Source organism: Telopea speciosissima, unplaced genomic scaffold, assembly GCF_018873765.1.
Source record: "Telopea speciosissima isolate NSW1024214 ecotype Mountain lineage unplaced genomic scaffold, Tspe_v1 Tspe_v1.0182, whole genome shotgun sequence".
Taxonomy (NCBI): Eukaryota; Viridiplantae; Streptophyta; class Magnoliopsida; order Proteales; family Proteaceae; genus Telopea; species Telopea speciosissima.
In genome coordinates, this window is record NW_025317518.1 from 19140 (window position 1) to 37598 (window position 18459).

Sequence of the window (18459 nt, forward strand, 5' to 3'; positions counted from 1 at the left end):
ATGCATGCTTTGCTGCAACTGAAGCAAATGCACTTCGTTCCAAATCCCGATTACTATAGTCCACTCGAGTTTTGGAATGAGACCATTAATACTGATTGTTGCAACTGGGAAGGCATCACCTGCAGCAATGTCAAAGATGGTCATGTGGTTGGCCTTCACCTCTCTGATTTATCACTCAATGGTTCTATCCATTCCAATAGCACCCTCTTCCATCTTCGTCACCTTCAAACGCTCAGCCTCTCTTGGAACCAATTTTCAGGACGAATTCCATCACAAATATCACAACTCACAGATTTGGTTTCTCTTGATCTTTCTTTTAACCAATTTGAGGGCCAAATCCCATCTGAAATCTCACGGCTGACCAAGTTGGTTTTCCTCGACTTCTCCGACCAGCAAAACCAACTTGAAATCCCTAATTTGAGAGCATTATTTAATGTTCAAAACTTTTCTAGCTTGAGAGAATTGCATCTTGATGGGGTGAACTTGTCAGGTCAAAAGAATAGGAATTGGTGTCATCACTTATCATCCGCACTCCCTAACCTTGAGGTTCTTTTCCTAAGGAATTGTTCACTTACAGACCCCTTGGATACATCCATCTCAACCCTTCATTTCCTCTCAGAGCTCCGCCTTGATAATAATCAAAATCTCTCTTCCACAGTACCAAGTTCTTTGGTGAACCTGACTTCTTTGATTTTCCTTAGTCTCCCTTATTGTGGATTCCATGGAGATTTTCCTAGCAATCTTTTCCTTCAACCTAAGCTTAAATACATAGACTTATCTACTAATCCTCTCCTCTCAGTTTCATTTCCCGAATTTCCTGATCAAGTGATGAACAATTCTCTTCGATATCTGAATGTTGGCAACACGAAATTTCAAGGGAAGTTGCCAAGTTCGATTGGTAATCTCAAGTCTTTGAAGGAATTACGTCTCTATGGTTGCAACTTGTCTGGACCAATCCAACCTTCTCTTGCAAACCTTACAAACCTTACCTGGTTGGATCTTTCATCGAATAGTCTCAGTGGTCAAATTCCTTCCTTTTTTAGGTGGAGCTTTCCCAATCTTGAGTTTCTATTTTTGGAAAACAATTTTCTCCAGGGGCTGATCCGTTCTTATTTGTTTTTCCTCCCATCATTGCGTTCACTGCTCTTATCAGATAACAAATTCAGTGGAGTCACAAATGACTTTTCGTATGATAGTTGTTTGTCCATCAATCGTAGTGCTGGTGATAACTTTGTCAACAGTCAAATTGTGTCATTGGGGATGGGTTCTTGCAATATTAGTAAATTCCCAGATTTCTTTAGGAAACTAAACCAATTGTCCAATCTAGACCTTTCCAATAATAGAATTGATGGCGCAATACCCAAATGGATATGGCAAAAGGATTTGTACCGAGTAAACCTTTCTAACAACTTGTTGACAGGTCTAGAATTGCCATTACCTAATCATTCCTTCAACAATATTGAAGCACTTGATCTTCACTCAAACAAGATACAAGAGTGTGATCTCTCAACAACAGCCCCACCATGCTTTCTGCCACCATTCAATCAATCTAGCAGGGAGTTTGAATCTCCTATCTTGGGGAATCTCATGTCCCTTCTCTCCAATCAAACCAGTTTCTTTTCAATTTCAGACAACAATTTAACTGGGAAAATCCCTCTCTCAATCTGCAATGCAAGTAATCTGGAAGTTTTGAAATTGTCCAATAACCAATTGAGTGGCACCATCCCAACATGCCTTGGCAGTAACAATTTATTGGGGGTACTAGATTTGGAGAGCAACAAATTACGTGGTCCTATTCCTCCTACATTCAGAACTGGATGCAGCTTGCATTCACTTAAACTCAATAAAAACATGCTTCAAGGACAAGTTCCAAGATCATTGGCTAACTGCAAAAAGTTGGAGGTGTTAGATATTGGGGACAACATGTTGACTGATACCTTCCCATATTGGTTAGGAAATCTTTCTGAATTGCGTGTTCTTGTCATGAGATCTAATCGCTTTCGGGGTCCCATTGGACAACTCTCTAATGTTGATTCTTCCTTTCCAAAACTACATGTTTTTGATATCTCTGACAATGCTTTTACAGGAAACTTACCATTGCAATATATTCTTCATTGGAAGGCGATGATGAATGGTGAGGATAATTCCCAATTGAATTATCTCACTTTTCGAAGTTCTAATCGGGTTTATTACTATCGAGACACAATTTCTATTGTGGACAAAGGAATATACTTGGAGATGGGAAGTATTGTAACCACCTTCACCACTGTAGATTTATCCAACAACAAATTCAATGGAGGGATTCCAGATGCAATGGGAGACCTAAAATCACTTATGTTGCTTAACTTGTCAGGAAATAGCTTCATGGGTCAAATTCCATCTTCGTTGGGAAATCTAAGACAACTTGAGGCATTGGATCTTTCAAGAAACAATCTCTCGGGACGAATCCCGAACCAACTGACAAGTTTGACATTCCTTTCAATTTTGAATTTATCTCGTAACAACTTCACAGGAAATATACCGCGTGGCAACCAATTTGACACATTTCCGAACACCTCGTATGAAGGTAACACGGGATTATGTGGTTTGCCATTGTCAAGGAAGTGTGGAATCGCAGATACTGAATCACCTCCAATCTTGACTTTGCAACAAGAAGAAGATTCAGCGAGTTTGCTTGATTGGAAATTTGCCATAGCTGGACATTGCTCTGGTTTAATAATTGGATTGGTCATAGGACAACAATTGTTTTGGAGAAACAACCGATGCATCAACTTTAGTTGGAAAATCAGAGGATCCAAGCAAAGAAAAGGGTTAAAGAGGAAACACCATAGAAAAGCGAAATGACTGAATGTTAAGCATCAGAATAAATGAGATTTGAGTATTATGTCATAATAAAGTGTATCCTCTTTTATTTGTGGTTACGTGATTGTATATTTATGCCCAGTTTTATTGTCTTGGAGTGAGCAAGAGTGGTCTGGGTTGGAGTTAGGCGGATTATGTCCCCCTCCCCCTTTATAATTCTTTTGGCTTATTTTAATAAAACTCTAGGGGATTCCCTAGTCCCAGATAATATTCAGGTTAAAAAAAATGTCAAAACTTGCTTTCCCCTCCGTTGTCGTGCCCTATTCTTTTACTACCAATCTTGTTGTCGCAATGGATCGAAAAATCTGAATTGCATCCTCTGTGGTCAGAAGCATGGGATGCTAATCTGGTTCTTCGTGGTAGTACCCTCTCATGTCGCAATAGGGTGGACTGGAAAAAAGGGAGTCACCACCTAGATAAGGGCCTAGGACCCACAAATGGTATCTCTCCTTTGTTTGAGGGACGCTAAATAAACTCCAGACTCAATGGAAGGTCTGCCCGAAATCACTAGGTAAGTGTCAAATTACTGGAGGGCTTAATTATGGGACTATTTGTCACACCCTGCTCCCAAAGCACTGGCAATGCGACTAGAATGTGTACCATCATCCTACACATTCTACCAGGATCTCTGACACAGTATCTTAACGCCACAGTCACACTCAAGAGAATCATAATAATCAGAGATGGTAGAAGACTAACATATAATAATTTTGATTCTCATAATTGGGAAACTAAATGTGATAAAATATTTAATATTTCAGATTTATTTGTAACCCAACAATTATATATCCACAATGTAAATAATAATAATTACATAAATTAGTATACACTTATCAAAAATCAAGAATGGAGGACATCGCATCCTCGATTATAATACATCATAAGCATAGCTAACATAGGCACCACCAACTTTGTGCACATCGGGTTCTAGGGTCAACCAGTCTCCAGCACAATCCGTCATGGGATAGTTGCATCGCTGCTCACTGACACCGCACAATCTGCATCAACATCTAAAAAGAGATTTCCACGAGGGGTGGGCTCCACTGAACACAATGAGCAAAATTGGAACACACAAATATATACACACATAATCTCTGATGCACAACAATAGTGATGCATGTATAAGTTCAAATATTCTAACTAGTACACCTAACTATGTGACAATTTGCATACATACATATGTACATGAGGCCGAGATCATGGTACTGACATTACCCTTGGCCACACCCTCCTCCCGTCTCCTCAAGCATATTAGTATGCATACAAAACGCACATGTACGTACATTTATATCAGAGACCAAAATCGTAGTACCGGAATCACCATCGACCACACCATCTTCCTGTCTCCTCTAGCATACACATACCCGTAAAATGAGTATGGCAAATACGGTACTGGAATTACCATCGGCCACACCGCAACCTATTTCCAAGCCTAATGCACCATATATTTCTAGTACAGCAGTTAAGTAAAGTAAACACAGTTAGTATGGCGAACATAAGATGGACCATGTTCACACCACAACCCATTTCCAAGCTTTGATCTAATGCAATATGGATGTGAAATAAATATGAGTATCAGGATCATACATATATGGGACATGCGTACTTATACCGGACAGACCAATCTGATGCATAGACATCCAGGGCATCCCATACTACCACAAATAATCAGACATCCGATCGGTTCAAGCGAAGGCAAACCAAACGTGATTAACGAATCCCACAGCGTCCCATATCATCAAGATGACACGTACATCAAATTCGGTTCACAATCACACACAATGCATGATTCCTCAATGCAGCATGCATGACAGTAATTAACAAGACGGTCACGGTACCAAAACCACCTCGGCCTCATCGGATCCCGTTTTCACACACAACATAGTATTCATATCAATTTAACAGTTTTAAAGCATACATAGAGAAGGTTACACACATCCGGTTTAAGAATGTCTTGCACCAAGCAAATTCTCATAGCTAACAGTATGACGATCACGGGCCCGACATTTCCTAAATCCATAGATTCAAAGTCTGAAATTCACAGACCCAAATAGTAATAATGCCTTCTTTATTTCTGCAAATCGTGGGGTACTATAGCTTACATATTCTTATAACTTTGTAGTCAGACCCTTCAGACCCGAGGATAGAAAAGAACAGTCAAAAGCTGATTCCTACTCCTCCAATCAATGGCTATGATTACAGAGTCCTATTTCAAAGGAAAGTGACTTATAATAGCACTGGATCTTCCAAAATTCCTACTTCCAGCCTGAATGAGACATTAATAATGATTAAAATAAAAAAAATAACACTCAAACTAAGACCCAAAAATGGACCAAACTTCAGTTTTCTGAAGTGATCAGGAAATCTAGAAATTCTGGAACTGCAAGCCTTGTAGAAGGCTGTAGAAGACTCCAGATCATCAGGGTGCTGGGTTGGGAAAGCTGGAAAAGCTCTTCTTCGTCTGCTTCGATCTCCTAGGCACTACTGCTAGTGCCTTAGATACTGCATCATTGAGAGTTATAAATGTGGGTAGAGATTATGAAACATGATTGATTTGGTAATTAATTTGTAAATGGTCATTTGATTCATGCATGACCATTCAGAATTACCATTCAAATGACCCTTAACCCTTCAAAACCCCCTACAGAAAAATGAATCAAATGACGGTTCAGAAACCCATGGCTTGTTAATAACTAAAATGATTAATTCAATAATTAATTTCAATAGAAAAAGACTTTTGGAAACCAAACCTTTCCCAATAACAATGCTATCTTGTGCATATTCATGCTGAGTTGGAACTTAGAACCGTATAATCTCCATTGTGATTTGGAAAATAGTGAACTTATTTAATGTAGTTTTGAACAATAATCATAAAAACTACTACTAGTACTGAACTCGTTAACCAAGGAACATGAATCAAATGAATCTTCATAAACCCTTTCAAGGATGACCTGATTCATAGGGTTTTAATTGACTCGAAAATAAATACCTAGTTTATTGTGACTCGGGTAAACTCGGATCGAGTATGGTCATTTTCTACACTGGCCAAGTCTACTTGACTCTTGATTAGGTTTTATCATTTTTGACTTGACTTGGGTGACTTGCCCGAATCAAAACCTTGTTTTCTAACTATGACTTTGGCAATGGGCCTAACCATTACTTAATTTAATTTACTATTACGGAAGCTCTTTTAAAAACATTAATAAGTCTGTTGGACGGATCCAGATCCTCTACTACCGAGCTGCCCGGCAGGACCGTGCTACTCAGACACGGTGCTGCGTGCAAAGACCGCCCTACCCCCACTCAGGCAAGGCGTTTGGGCAGGGGTAAGGCAGACTTTGCACATAGCACCGTGTCTGGGCAGCATGGTCCTGTCGGGCAGCTCGGTAGTAGAGGATCCAAATTGATGTTGGACGGCCCTTTTTAAACAGTTCTCCACTGTTCGTCTTTGACCACTCTCAATCTCATTCTTATGCCTCTTTCATGGGAGTCGAGGAAGGAGGTTGTCGCCCTACTTGCCAGAGTTCGTTGAAATTTGATACACTTGCTGTTAGAGATGTAAATGGATGGACCTTTATCCGCTGCTGTAACTAGAGCGCTGCTGTGCGTATCGTGCGGCGCAGCAGCGGCTATATGTGCACAGTGGGACTCTCTGTGCACACATGGCCGCTGCTACACCACACGATGCGCACAAGAGCTCTAGTGATAGCAGCGGATAAAAAGTCATAAATGGATAGTCGAAAATTCATATTCAACTCGAATATATATCTACGTTTATTCGGGCCAGATAATCAAATATTGGATACGAGTTCTAATTGATTTTGATAACCATATGATAATCTGATACGAATTCGGATATTGATGTTTTTTTTGGTAAATGATATTGATGTATCCACTTTGATAATATCCACTCCGATTATAAGTTATGCTATCTATAGTTATTTAATAACCTTAGTTTTATATAATTATATGTATCATATATTGTATGTTTGTTTATATTCTCAGGTAGAAATAATTGTGCATTATTTTTATACTATTTTTATTTATATTAAGGATCCAATTTTTATGCACGATTGTGCTTTACAGTTGTTGGATGGGGATGGAGGGGCAGAAGTGTAATTATATGTCCCTCCTTTAAGGCTATGTTTGGAAGTCAAGAAAAGGAGATGTGAAAAAAGTAAAAAAGACAAAAATCATGATGAAACAATGATTGATTTATGTGTCTATCTATCTCCTCAAATTTTTCTTCTTTTCTTTTTTTTTCTTTTCTTGGCTTCCAAACATAGCCAATAAAAGGGTTTACCCAGTTTCAAGTTTTAACATGTCAAAAAAATTTCCCAAGTTTCACTAAATACTAGACAAAATATCAATAAAAGGGTGTACGTACCCAGTGCATGAGGCTCCCACCACTGTAGGATCCGAGGAGGGTCATAATATACGCAACCTTACCCTTATTTTTACAAAGAGACTATTTCCAGACTCGAATCCATAATCACTTGGTTACAATGGAGCAACCTGTACGATTGCAACAAGACCCACCCTCACAAAAGTACGAAAATGCAAAGTAAATTACGTTTTAATTTGTACTTGATCTATCTATTAATTGGATTTTTTGCGGGGGGACAACACAAAGCTGATGCGTCAATATCGAACGAATGCAGCACAAATATTACAGAGGAAGTTCTTTGAGCACCACTCTTTTCCACCACCTTCCCCCATCGATCCATAATAATACATGTACAAAAAAGGAAACTTAAGGGAAAGGAATGGCCAATATGAATGCAATCACCACTTTAAAGCCTCTTTCCAGCTTTTGGAAAATTATTTTCTTGTGCCTGCCTCTGTTCGATCTGCTCCATCATAAAAATGACTGTGGTTGCTTTTTTATTGAATATAACATAAAGTTGCTTGAACCTCTATGGATAACAACTAAGTACTAATCTTCCCACCCCTTTCCCTTGTAGGATAATACATGTTCAAAAAGTGAACATAAAGAAATGAATGGCCAACATGAATGCAATCACCACTTTAAAGCCTCTTTCTAGTTTTTGGAAAATTATTTTCTTTGGGTCTGCCTTTGTTCTACTTTATCTAAAAAATTTAGATAAAAAAGCAAAAGATATACATATAATTGAGTCAAATTTTGAGAGAATTTTCATGGGTAGTTGGATTGGCTTTCATTATTTAGTGGAAATAAGGATTCAAATAATTTCTTTAGTTGCTTATGAAAAAGAAAGAGAGGAAAAATGTGTGATTGGAAAATTTCCCAAGTTTCACTAGATACAAGACAAAAGTACCTAACATGCAAAGTAAATTATGTTTCAATTTGTAATTGATCTATTAATTGGATTCTTGATTATTTGTTTTTTTTATTATTCAATCAAAGACTACATACGTAATTTTACACATGACTATATATATTGAACAAATCTATATTTCCATTCACATTAACACACATGGATCACGAATGTTACAGAGGAAATTCTTTGAGCACTACTCTTCATTCTTCCCACCCCCTTCCTCATTCATGATAATACATGTTCGAAAAGTAAACTTAAGAAAAGGAATGGCCAACATGAACGCAATCACCACTTTAAGTCTCAAGTAATGTTACATTATTCACATTATTTGTGTTTTACTTTGACTCTGAGTCAAGACGTGAAAAGAAAGATAATAAAAAGGAAAGGGGAACGTTTTCATACACGGTCGTGTAAGCATGCACGGTCGTGTCCCCTCTCACAATATTGAGCCACGGATTCTGGCCGATTTTGGTGCTCAATTTGCGAGGCATACAAACCACTCTCTTGACATTGCTACTATAGATCCCAATCAAGTTATCCTAACCCGCAACCTTTCCTCTCCCCCAACTCTCTGTCAGCCCATTATACCTACCCCACCTATGCCAGTTATCCCGCCCCTCCTTATGGTCATCCCAACCCACCTATTTTACCCACACCAAATACCACTTCATCATTACCATGGTACCCTAACACTGGTGCTTCTCGCCATGTCACTCCTGATATTCAAACACTTTCTCAATATGATGAATATAATGGTCAGGATCAATTGCATGTTGGTAATGGTAAGGGATTCCCTATTTCTCACATTGGTTTTTCTTCTTTCCCTTCTACTTTTTCTCATTCGTTTTTGTTACATAATGTCTTGCATGTTCCTTCCATGTCTAAATCTCTTCTTTCTGTTCAGAAATTTGCACGTGATAATAATGTTTTCTTTGAGTTTCACCCGTCTCATTTTCTTGTGAAGAATCAGGTCACCAAGACCACTCTTCTCTCTGGTCCGAGTAAATGTGGTCCTTATGAACTATCTCCCCATTCTTCCCCGTCCGCTCACCATGCTGTTCGCACTTCTCTTGATATGTGGCATCGTCGCCTGGGACACCCGCATGAGCATTTACTCCGTACTATGCTAAATAATAATAATTTACCTTTTATTTCCTCTCATCTTAGTTCTCTTTGTAAGGCTTGCCAGATGGATAAGGCTAGCCGTTTGTCTTTGGTTGAGACTCATAGTAAGAGTTTATTTCCTTTGGATCTTGTTCATAGTGATGTTTGGGGTCCTTCACCCACCGCTTCAATTGATGGATATCGTTTTTATGTTATTTTTATGGATGACAATACAAAGTTTCTTTGGTTTTATCTTCTTGTGTGTAAATCTGATGTTTTTACTGTGTTTAAAAATTTTCAGTCTCTTGTGGAACGTTTATTTGAACGTAAAATTAAATCTGTTCAGACCGATTGGGGGTGAATTTCAGACAGTACCTACTTAGTTCTCCAGCATTGGTATTTCTCATCGACTTTCTGCTCCCCACACTCATGAGCAACAGGGTGCCATTGAGCACCGTCACCGCCATATTGTTGAAACAAGCTTATCCCTGCTTGCTCAAGGGCAGTTCCCCAAGTGTATTGGCACTTTGCCTTTGAAACAACAGTATTTTTAATCAACCGAATGCCCTCAATGGTCTCCCTTGGTGTCTCTCCTTTTCAATTGGTATTTCATCGTCTCCCTGATTTCTTAAGGTTTTTGGTTGTCTTTGTTTTCCCTATTTATGCCCTTATAATAAACATAAAATGGACTATCCATCATCATTGTGTGCATTCTTAGGTTATAGTCCATCTCACATGGGCTATCGTTGCCTCAATCTCTCTAATAATCGCATTATAATTGTTCGACATGTCCGATTTGATGAGAGTTCTTTCCCCTTCTCGATCTCTATTTTGGGACCTCCCGCTCCCTCTTCTCCAGGTCTCTCACAACCTTGGGCATCAGCCCCTATTCGGTTATCACAGTCCTCTATACCACGGCCCACGCCCTTACCACCATTGCATTGGGCCTCACCATTACTGCCCTCCCCAATGATGCCAACAAGCCCTCTGCCTACCCCAAACCCAACACCCATAACCAGCCCTACCGTCCCTTTGACTGGCTTCTCTCCTAACTCTCCACCACTTAGGACACGTCCCATCCAGGACCATTAATCTCCAGCCACGATTCAAACACCTGTAGCCCCACCACCGCCCCAACCTGCTACTCACCATCCCATGCAGCTTCGGTCCAAACCTTAGGTTCCCCATGCCCCTAATATTACTGTTTCTACTAAACCTACATGTTTTACGCAGGCAAATAAGTTACCAGAATGGCGGGTTGCTATGGCAGATGAGTTTAATGTCCTAATTCGGAATGGTACCTGGAATCTTGTACCACAAACACCCAACATGAACATTATTGGCTGCAAGTGGATATATCGAATTAAAAGAAAGGCCGATGATTCTCTTGAGCATTACAAAATGTGTTTGGTTGCGGAAGGCTTCCATCAGCAACACGGGATCGACTATGGTGAGACCGTTAGTTCTGTTATTAAACCCACTACTATACGGTGTGTTCTTTTTATTGTTGTCTCCAAGGGCTGGCCGGCTAGATAGCTTGATGTTCATAATGCATTCCGGCCTCCATGGTTTCCTTCATGAAGAGGTTTTTATGTCTCAACCTCCGGGGTTTGTTGACAACTCTCACCCACACCATGTCTGTAAATTGAATCGGTCCCTATATGTTCTTAAACAAGCTCCTCGTGCCTGGTTTTCTCGTCTCTCAAAGTTTCTTCTTCACCTTGGTTTTTCTGGTTCAAGGACAGACACTTTGTTACACTATGGAATATGATCATTGTTGGAAAATCGGATTTTTTGACTTAGCTCTCCTTCAACAAAACTTAGTGATTCAGGCATTCAGACCTAGTTAGAGCAAATTACATTTTCTATATTTTAAATACAAGAAATATAGCATAAATATTTGACAATAAAATACAAGAAAAATAAAAACAATAAGCACAAATGTTTGAAGTTTAGTTGTTTAGTCAATGAGATCAACAACAGTACAATACATACAGATACTTATAGATCATAACTATTGTCTAAGGATTAAAAAATATATATAAGAAAGACAAAATGACAAAATTCAACAAGTTTGAGATGATTTAAGTAACTCAAGAAGACTTGACGGAATCTTGTTACTTTTTAAATGTGTGCAAGTATATCTTTTAGTGGGAACCATTGTTGGAAATTAAAAGTTAGGTCTTGAATTGAAGTCAATAAGGTTTAACCAAAAAAAAAAAAAAAAAAACAAAGAGAAGTGACTTGCATAGGTTTAAAAAGTAACAAGATTCATAAAATAAACCAAATAGTTATTAAATTGCTTGCATCCCCCCCCCCCCCCCAAACACAATAATCCAAGTCTTTCCACTCGATCTGTAACAAAAATAAAAATAAAAAAATCCCACAGTAAAATTAAGTCGCAAGTTCCTGTATGCAATATTAATTTGGATTTCTTCTTAAGATTCTTTTTAGTCTTCTTAATTAGCCCATTAGAGACTTTTGTCATGCAGCCACCATACTTGACGACAATTTGCTTGATAGCTTAATTTGGTCAATTCTCAATCGAGTAGGCAATTAATAGGTTAATATGGTTTGGGCTTTGGCATGCATTGGATGAGCAGTAGCGGGTGGTTTTGTCTATAAATACCAAGCTTCTCATCACTCATTTTACAAAAACCCAATTAATAAGCTCTTTAGTTCCTTTGTTGAAGGAAGGTTATTCAAATTAAGAAATATGATGTTGTGGTGTTTCTTTATCTTCTTGTTATCCCTCTTTCAAACTTGTTTCCTTTCTTCTCCTTCTCCTTCTCCTTCTCCTCCTCCCCATTTATGTCTCCATGATGAGATGCATGCGTTGCTGCAACTGAAGTTAATGCACTTTCATTCATCTCTCCATGGTTTCTATAGTCTACTCGAGTCTTGGAATGATGAGACCAATAATGATACTAATTGACGCAACTGCGAAGGCATCACCTGCAGCAATGTCAACGATGATGCTCATGTGGTTGGCCTTCTCCTCCCTCATTCGTTTCTCAATGGTTCTATCCATTCCAATGGCACCCTCTTCCATCTTCGTCACCTTCAAACGCTTGACCTCTCTTGGAACAAATTTTCAGGACCAATTCCATCACAAATATCACGACTCAAAGATTTGGTTTCTCTTGATCTTTCAGGTAACCGTTTTGAGGGCCAAATCCCATCTGAAATCTCACAGCTGACCAAGTTGGTTTTCCTCGACTTCTCCAACCCGCAAAACCAACTTGAAATCCCTAATTTGAGAGCATTATTTAATGTTCAAAACTTTTCTAGCTTGACAGAATTGCATCTTGATTGGGTGAACTTGTCAGGTGAAAAGAATAGGGATTGGTGTCTTCACTTATCATCCGCACTCCCTAACCTTCATGTTCTTTCATTGGTTGGTTGTTCACTTACAGGCCCTTTGGATACATCCATCTCAAGCCTTCGTTTCTTCTCAGAGCTCTACCTTGACTATAACCAAAATCTCTCTTGCACGGTACCAAGTTCTTTGGTGAACCTCACTTCTTTGACTTTACTTAGTCTCACCCATTGTGGATTCCATGGAGATTTTCCTAGCAATCTTTTCCTTCAACCTAACCTTAAATTCATGGACTTATCTACTAATCCTCTCCTCTCAGTTTTGTTTCCCGAATTCCCTGATCATCAAGTGATGAACAATTCTCTTCAAGGTTTGGATGTTGGCAACACGAAATTCCAAGGGAAGTTATTGCCAAGTTCGATTGGTAATCTCAAATCTTTGAAGAAATTACGTTTCTATGCTTGCAACTTGTCTGGACCAATCCAACCTTCTCTTGCAAACCTTACAAACCTTTTCTGGTTGGATCTTTCATCGAATAGTCTCAGTGGTCAGATTCCTTCCTTTTTTAGGTGGAGCTTTCCCAATCTTGAGATTCTACATTTGGACAACAATTTTCTCCAAGGGCCGATCCATTCTTATTTGTTTTTTCTCCCATCATTGCGTTGGTTGAGCTTGTCAGATAACAAATTCAGTGTAGTCACAAATGACCTTTCGTATGATATTGGTGGTGATAACTTTGTCAGTAGTCAAATTGACACATTGGAAATGAGATCTTGCAATATTAGTAAATTCCCAGATTTCCTTAGCCACCTAAAGCAATTGTCCTATCTAGACCTTTCTAGAAATAGAATTGATGGTGTAATACCCAAATGGATTTGGCAGAAGGAATATTGGAACCAACTAAACCTTTCTAACAACTTGTTGACAGGTCTGGAATTGCCATTACCTAATCACTCCTTCAACATTTTTGCACTAGATCTTCATTCAAACAAGATACAAGAGTGTGCTGATCTCTCAACAACAGCCCCACCATGCTTTCTGCCAGCATTCAATCAATCTAACACTGAGTTTGAATCTTCAATCTTCGGGAATCTCATGTCCCTTCTCTCCAATCAAACCAGTTTCTTTTCAATTTCAAATAATAATTTGACTGAAAAAATCCCTTTCTCAATCTGCAATGCAAGTAATCTGCAAGTTTTGATATTGTCCAATAACCAATTGAGTGGCACCATCCCAACATGCCTTGGCAGTAGCAATTCATTGGAGGTACTACATTTAGAGAGCAACAATTTACATGGTCCTGTTCCTCCTACATTCACAAGTGGATGTAGACTGCAGTCACTTAAACTCAATAAAAACATGCTTCAAGGGCAACTTCCAGAATCATTGGCTAATTGCAAGAAATTGAAGGTGTTAGATATTGGGGACAACATGCTGACTGATACCTTCCCATAATGGTTGGGAAATCTCTCTGAATTGCGTGTTCTTGTCATGAGATCTAACCACTTTCGGGGTCCCATTGTACAACTCTCCCATGTTGATTCTCCCTTTCCAGACCTACATGTTTTTGACATCTCTAGAAATGCTTTTACAGGGAACTTACCATTGCAATCTATTCTTCATTGGAAGGCGATGATGAATGATGAGGACAGTTCCCAATTGAAATATCTCGATTTTCAATATACTTTGCGCTATTACTATCGAGACACAATTGTTATTGTGTACAAGGGAACATACTTGGAGATGGGAAGTATAGTAACCACCTTCACCACTATAGATTTATCCAACAACAGATTCAATGGAGGAATTCCAGATGCAATGGGTGACCTAAAATCACTCATGTTGCTCAACTTGTCAGGAAATAGTCTCACGGGTCAAATTCAATCTTCATTGGAAAATCTAAGACAACTTGAGGCATTGGATCTTTCAAGAAACAATCTCTCAGGACGAATCCCGAACGAACTGACAAGTTTGACATTCCTTTCAATCTTGAATCTATCTCATAACAACTTCACTGGGAATATACCGCAAGACAACCAATTTGACACATTTTCAAACACTTCGTATGAAGGTAACCTAGGATTATGTGGTTTCCCGTTGTCAAGGAAGTGTGGAATCATAGATATGGAATTACCTCCAATCTTGACATTACAATAAGAAGAAGATTCAACGTGTTTGCTTGATTGGAAATTTGCCATAGCTGGATATTGCTCTGGTTTAATAATTGGATTGGTCATAGGACAACAATTGTTTTGGAGAAACAATAGATGCATCAACTTTTGTTGGAAAATTAGAGGATCCAAGAAAAGAAAAGGGTTAAAGAGGAAACACCACAGCAAAGGGAAATGAATCAATGTTAAGCATCGGAATAAGTGAGATTTTAGTATTATGTCATAATAAAGTGTATCCTCTTTTATATGTGGTTACGTGATTGTATATTTATGCTTGGTTTTTTTGTTTTGGAGTGAGCAAGAGTGGTCCGGGTTGGGGTAAGGCGGGTTATGTCCCTCCTCTCCCCCCCCCCCCTATAATTATTTTGGCTTATTTTAATAAAATATTAGGGGCTTCCCTGGGTCCCAGATAATAGTCGGGTTAAAAAAAAAGGTCAAAAACTGCTTTCCCCTCCCTAGTCATGCCTTCTTCTTTTACTACCAATCTTGTTGAGAAAAATCCGAATTGCACCCTCTATGGTGAGAAGCATGGGATGCTAATCTGGTGCCTCGTGGTAGCTACCCTCTCATGTCGCAAGAGGATGGATCAGGAAAAAGGGAGTTGACACCTAGATTAGGGTCTAGGACCCACAAATGGTGTCTCTCCTCTGCCGGAGGGACACTAAATAAACTCAAGATGCAATAGTAGGTCTGCTCCAAATCACTAGGTAGGTATGAAATTACGAGCTGGGAATGTGTTAGGCACCCAGTAACCACCCAGCAGCCTTGAAAATGTTGAAATTGTCCCTAGAAGACCAGAAATGCAAGATGTTGCTTCGCAAAAAAAGATGTTTCCAAGTTTTGAACCCACAACCACCGGGTTGAAATAGTGCAATTTAGCCGTTGCACCAAGACTCGCCCACTAGATGAAGACCAAAAATGCAAGATGAATGCATGGAATTGCACTAAAGTGCAGGTGTTTTTTTTTTTTTTTTTTTTTTTGGTAAGGGCAATTCCGTCAGTTCAAGTCTAATTTTTAACAGTGTTAGTCATGAACTGACGGAATGTGGTTATTTGTTACCGATTGCAAACCTCAGGGGGGTACGCAAAATTTTCCAAAATTGGGGGTTGAAAATATCCTTTCGTCAAATCTCAGGGGTGGTATTTGTAAATTCCCCTTCTTCAAATGCATTAAATGATCTAAAAATATTTTTAAAAATCATGTTCACTTTGCTCTCTGTTTCCATTTCTATGATATGTTATATTACATTGTTTTAAATGTTTTATTTATCTTAATCATATTATGTGATTTATATCTATTTATTTATAATGCATTTTTTATTTTCCATAATTAAGACATTTATACATTATTAAAGTATCAGGGTTTGCATGCCATTTAGAAGTGCAGGAAATTAGAATGCATATTTTTATGCACTTTTTAAAAAGTACTTATGCTATTTCCATAAATATATTCCCATTTTGCTTTTTCTGCATATTTTCACTAGAAAATTAGGAGAAATTGTTTTCTGATGGATTTTGATTTGAGGCAAATTAGTTTTCTGATGGATCCCGGTTCCTTCGTGTCAACAAGGGTTTGCAAAACGAAGGGAGTGTACAATTGGGGTGCGGTTCACTATAATATTGGAAAGACAACATTGTCAATCAAGCCTGCTTTATAGATTCTGTTGTTAATGAATAGAGGGCCCCGAGCTCTATGTTGTAAAAGGGAGTTTCCGCTTATGTGATTATTAAGAAAGAGAAGTTTATATGTACTCCATAAGTTACGTCATATTCCCTCTATAGTGAATGTCAACATATATGTTATCTTACATTTTTACTCATTTTGGGTAGTTTGTCAATTTCATAATTTAATTTATAAAAAACAGAGTAGTCCCCCAAATAATCATTTTAATGATGTTTAGCTTATGTGACCATGTTTATCACTTTTTTTTTTAATGCTCCATACCCTATCATGTATAAACCCCTCTTTTAACCCTAAATGGTATTTTGGCCATTTGATTGCTTTCAGACTTAACCTGTTTTTCCGACCCCATAGCACTAAGCGTTTAAATGTTTAAAGTGTCCCAAACCATAATGTTTTCAAATGCATTTTAGTTAGAGGAGAAGCCTGCCAAGGGTATTTTTCCTTTTTGGCATTTTAAGTCATTAGGAATCATTTCTAGAGGTTTTCCTACATCGTAATTCATAGGTCCATCCCCATGCATACTTGCATCTTTGCCCTAGTAGGGGTATTTGAGTCATTTTATCATTTTCTTTGTTTTATTCTTCTGAATATATTCAATGAATTATTTGCATGTCTTTAATGTTGTTAAATAATATTTTGGCCACTTTTGCCACTTTAGTGCAATTCCATGTATTCATCTAGTATTTTTTTTGTCTTCATCTAGTGGGCTAGTCTTGGTACAACGACTAAGTTGCGCTATTTCAACCTATCGGTAGCAGGTTCAAAACCTGGAAACATCCTCTTTTGCGAAGCAAGGGGTAAGGCTACATACATTTGCCCCTCCTAGACTCTACAGTGGCGGAGCGTCATGCACTGGGATGCTCATTTGCATTTCTGGTCTTCTAGGGACAATTTCATCATTGTGCCCAACTTAGTTTTTGATTTTGTTGTGAGCCAAGTATTATGATATCTTTCATCATGTTAAAGATTGTTGATTAACTTGCAAAGTTGACCTTAGGGTTTTGACCATAGAATTAGCATTTCTAATTTAGGTAAAATTCCTTAATCAGATTAATCAGGGTCTATAATGTACTTAATCACCTAACTTAGGGTTAGTAATTAGGTTTAAGATGCTAATTATGATTAGCTTAATTATTACCATAAACTTCAATGATAAGCTAAATCTTCTAAATTAGATTAATTAGGTGCATAATATGCATAAAACAACAAGTATATAGCAAGTGTTTGGTCTAGAAAGACCGAACGTTGGCTGGGTGGTTACTGGGTGCCTAACACAGTCCCAACCCATAATTTGACACTTACCTTGTGGTTTTGGGGCAGACCTGCCATTGAGTCTGTAGGTAATTTAGTGTCCCTCCTGCAAAGGAGAGAGACCATTTGTGGGTCGTCCTAGACCCTAATTAGCATCCCATGAGGGTGCAATTAAAATTTTTTGATCCATATGCATTGAATCTACAACAAGACTGGTAGTAAAAGAAGAGGACACGACTAGGGAGGGGAAAGCAAGTTTTGACTTTTTTTTTTTAACCCGAATATTATCTGGGACCCGGTGAAGCCCCTAGAATTTTATTAAAATCAGCCAAAATAATTAGAAAGGTGGGGGGGGGGGGTAACCCACCTTACCCCAACCTGGACCACTCTTGCTCATTACAAGACAATAAAACCGGGCATAAATATATAATCGTGTAACCACAAATAAAAGAGGGTAAAAGAGGATACACTTTATTATGACATAATACTCAGATCTCATTTATTTTGATGCTTAGCATTAATTCATTTCGCTTTGCTGTGGTGGTTCCTCTTTAACCATTTTCTTTGCTTGGATCCTCTGATTCTCCAACTATAGCTGATGCATCGATTGTTTCTCCAAAACAATTGTTGTCCTATGACCAATCCAATTATTAAACCAGAGCAATATCCAGCTATGGCAAAGTTCCAATCAAACAAAGACGTTGAATCTTCTTCTTATTGTAATGTCACAATTGGAGGTAATTCCGTATCTGTGATTCCACACTTCCT

General features: G+C 38.4%; 2 protein-coding genes across 2 annotated transcripts; both read left to right on the forward strand.

Annotated features, from left to right (window-relative positions):
* Window positions 1-14040, forward strand: LOC122647819 (receptor-like protein 7). The gene is made up of 4 exons (XM_043841125.1): window positions 1-2727; window positions 10500-10716; window positions 12422-12595; window positions 12683-14040. Exons 1-4 carry the CDS (start codon window positions 1-3, stop codon window positions 14038-14040), a joined length of 4476 nt encoding a protein of 1491 aa, XP_043697060.1.
* Window positions 14003-14999, forward strand: LOC122647820 (receptor-like protein 33). The gene has a single exon (XM_043841126.1). The coding sequence runs from the start codon at window positions 14077-14079 to the stop codon at window positions 14740-14742; it is 666 nt and encodes a 221-aa protein (XP_043697061.1). The 5' UTR covers window positions 14003-14076; the 3' UTR covers window positions 14743-14999.
* The last annotated feature ends 3460 nt before the right edge of the window (window positions 15000-18459 follow it).

Bases quoted from the DNA above. Each gene is read 5' to 3' on its own strand.
- LOC122647819 (XM_043841125.1), top strand. From the start codon at position 1: ATGCATGCTTTGCTGCAACTGAAGCAAATGCACTTCGTTCCAAATCCC. The intron at 2,728-10,499 runs GTCATAGGACAA...TGTTTTACGCAG, and splicing joins CTGGTTTAATAATTGGATTG to GCAAATAAGTTACCAGAATG. The intron at 10,717-12,421 runs GTGAGACCGTTA...TTGATCTTTCAG, and splicing joins GCAACACGGGATCGACTATG to GTAACCGTTTTGAGGGCCAA.
- LOC122647820 (XM_043841126.1), top strand. From the start codon at position 14,077: ATGAGATCTAACCACTTTCGGGGTCCCATTGTACAACTCTCCCATGTT.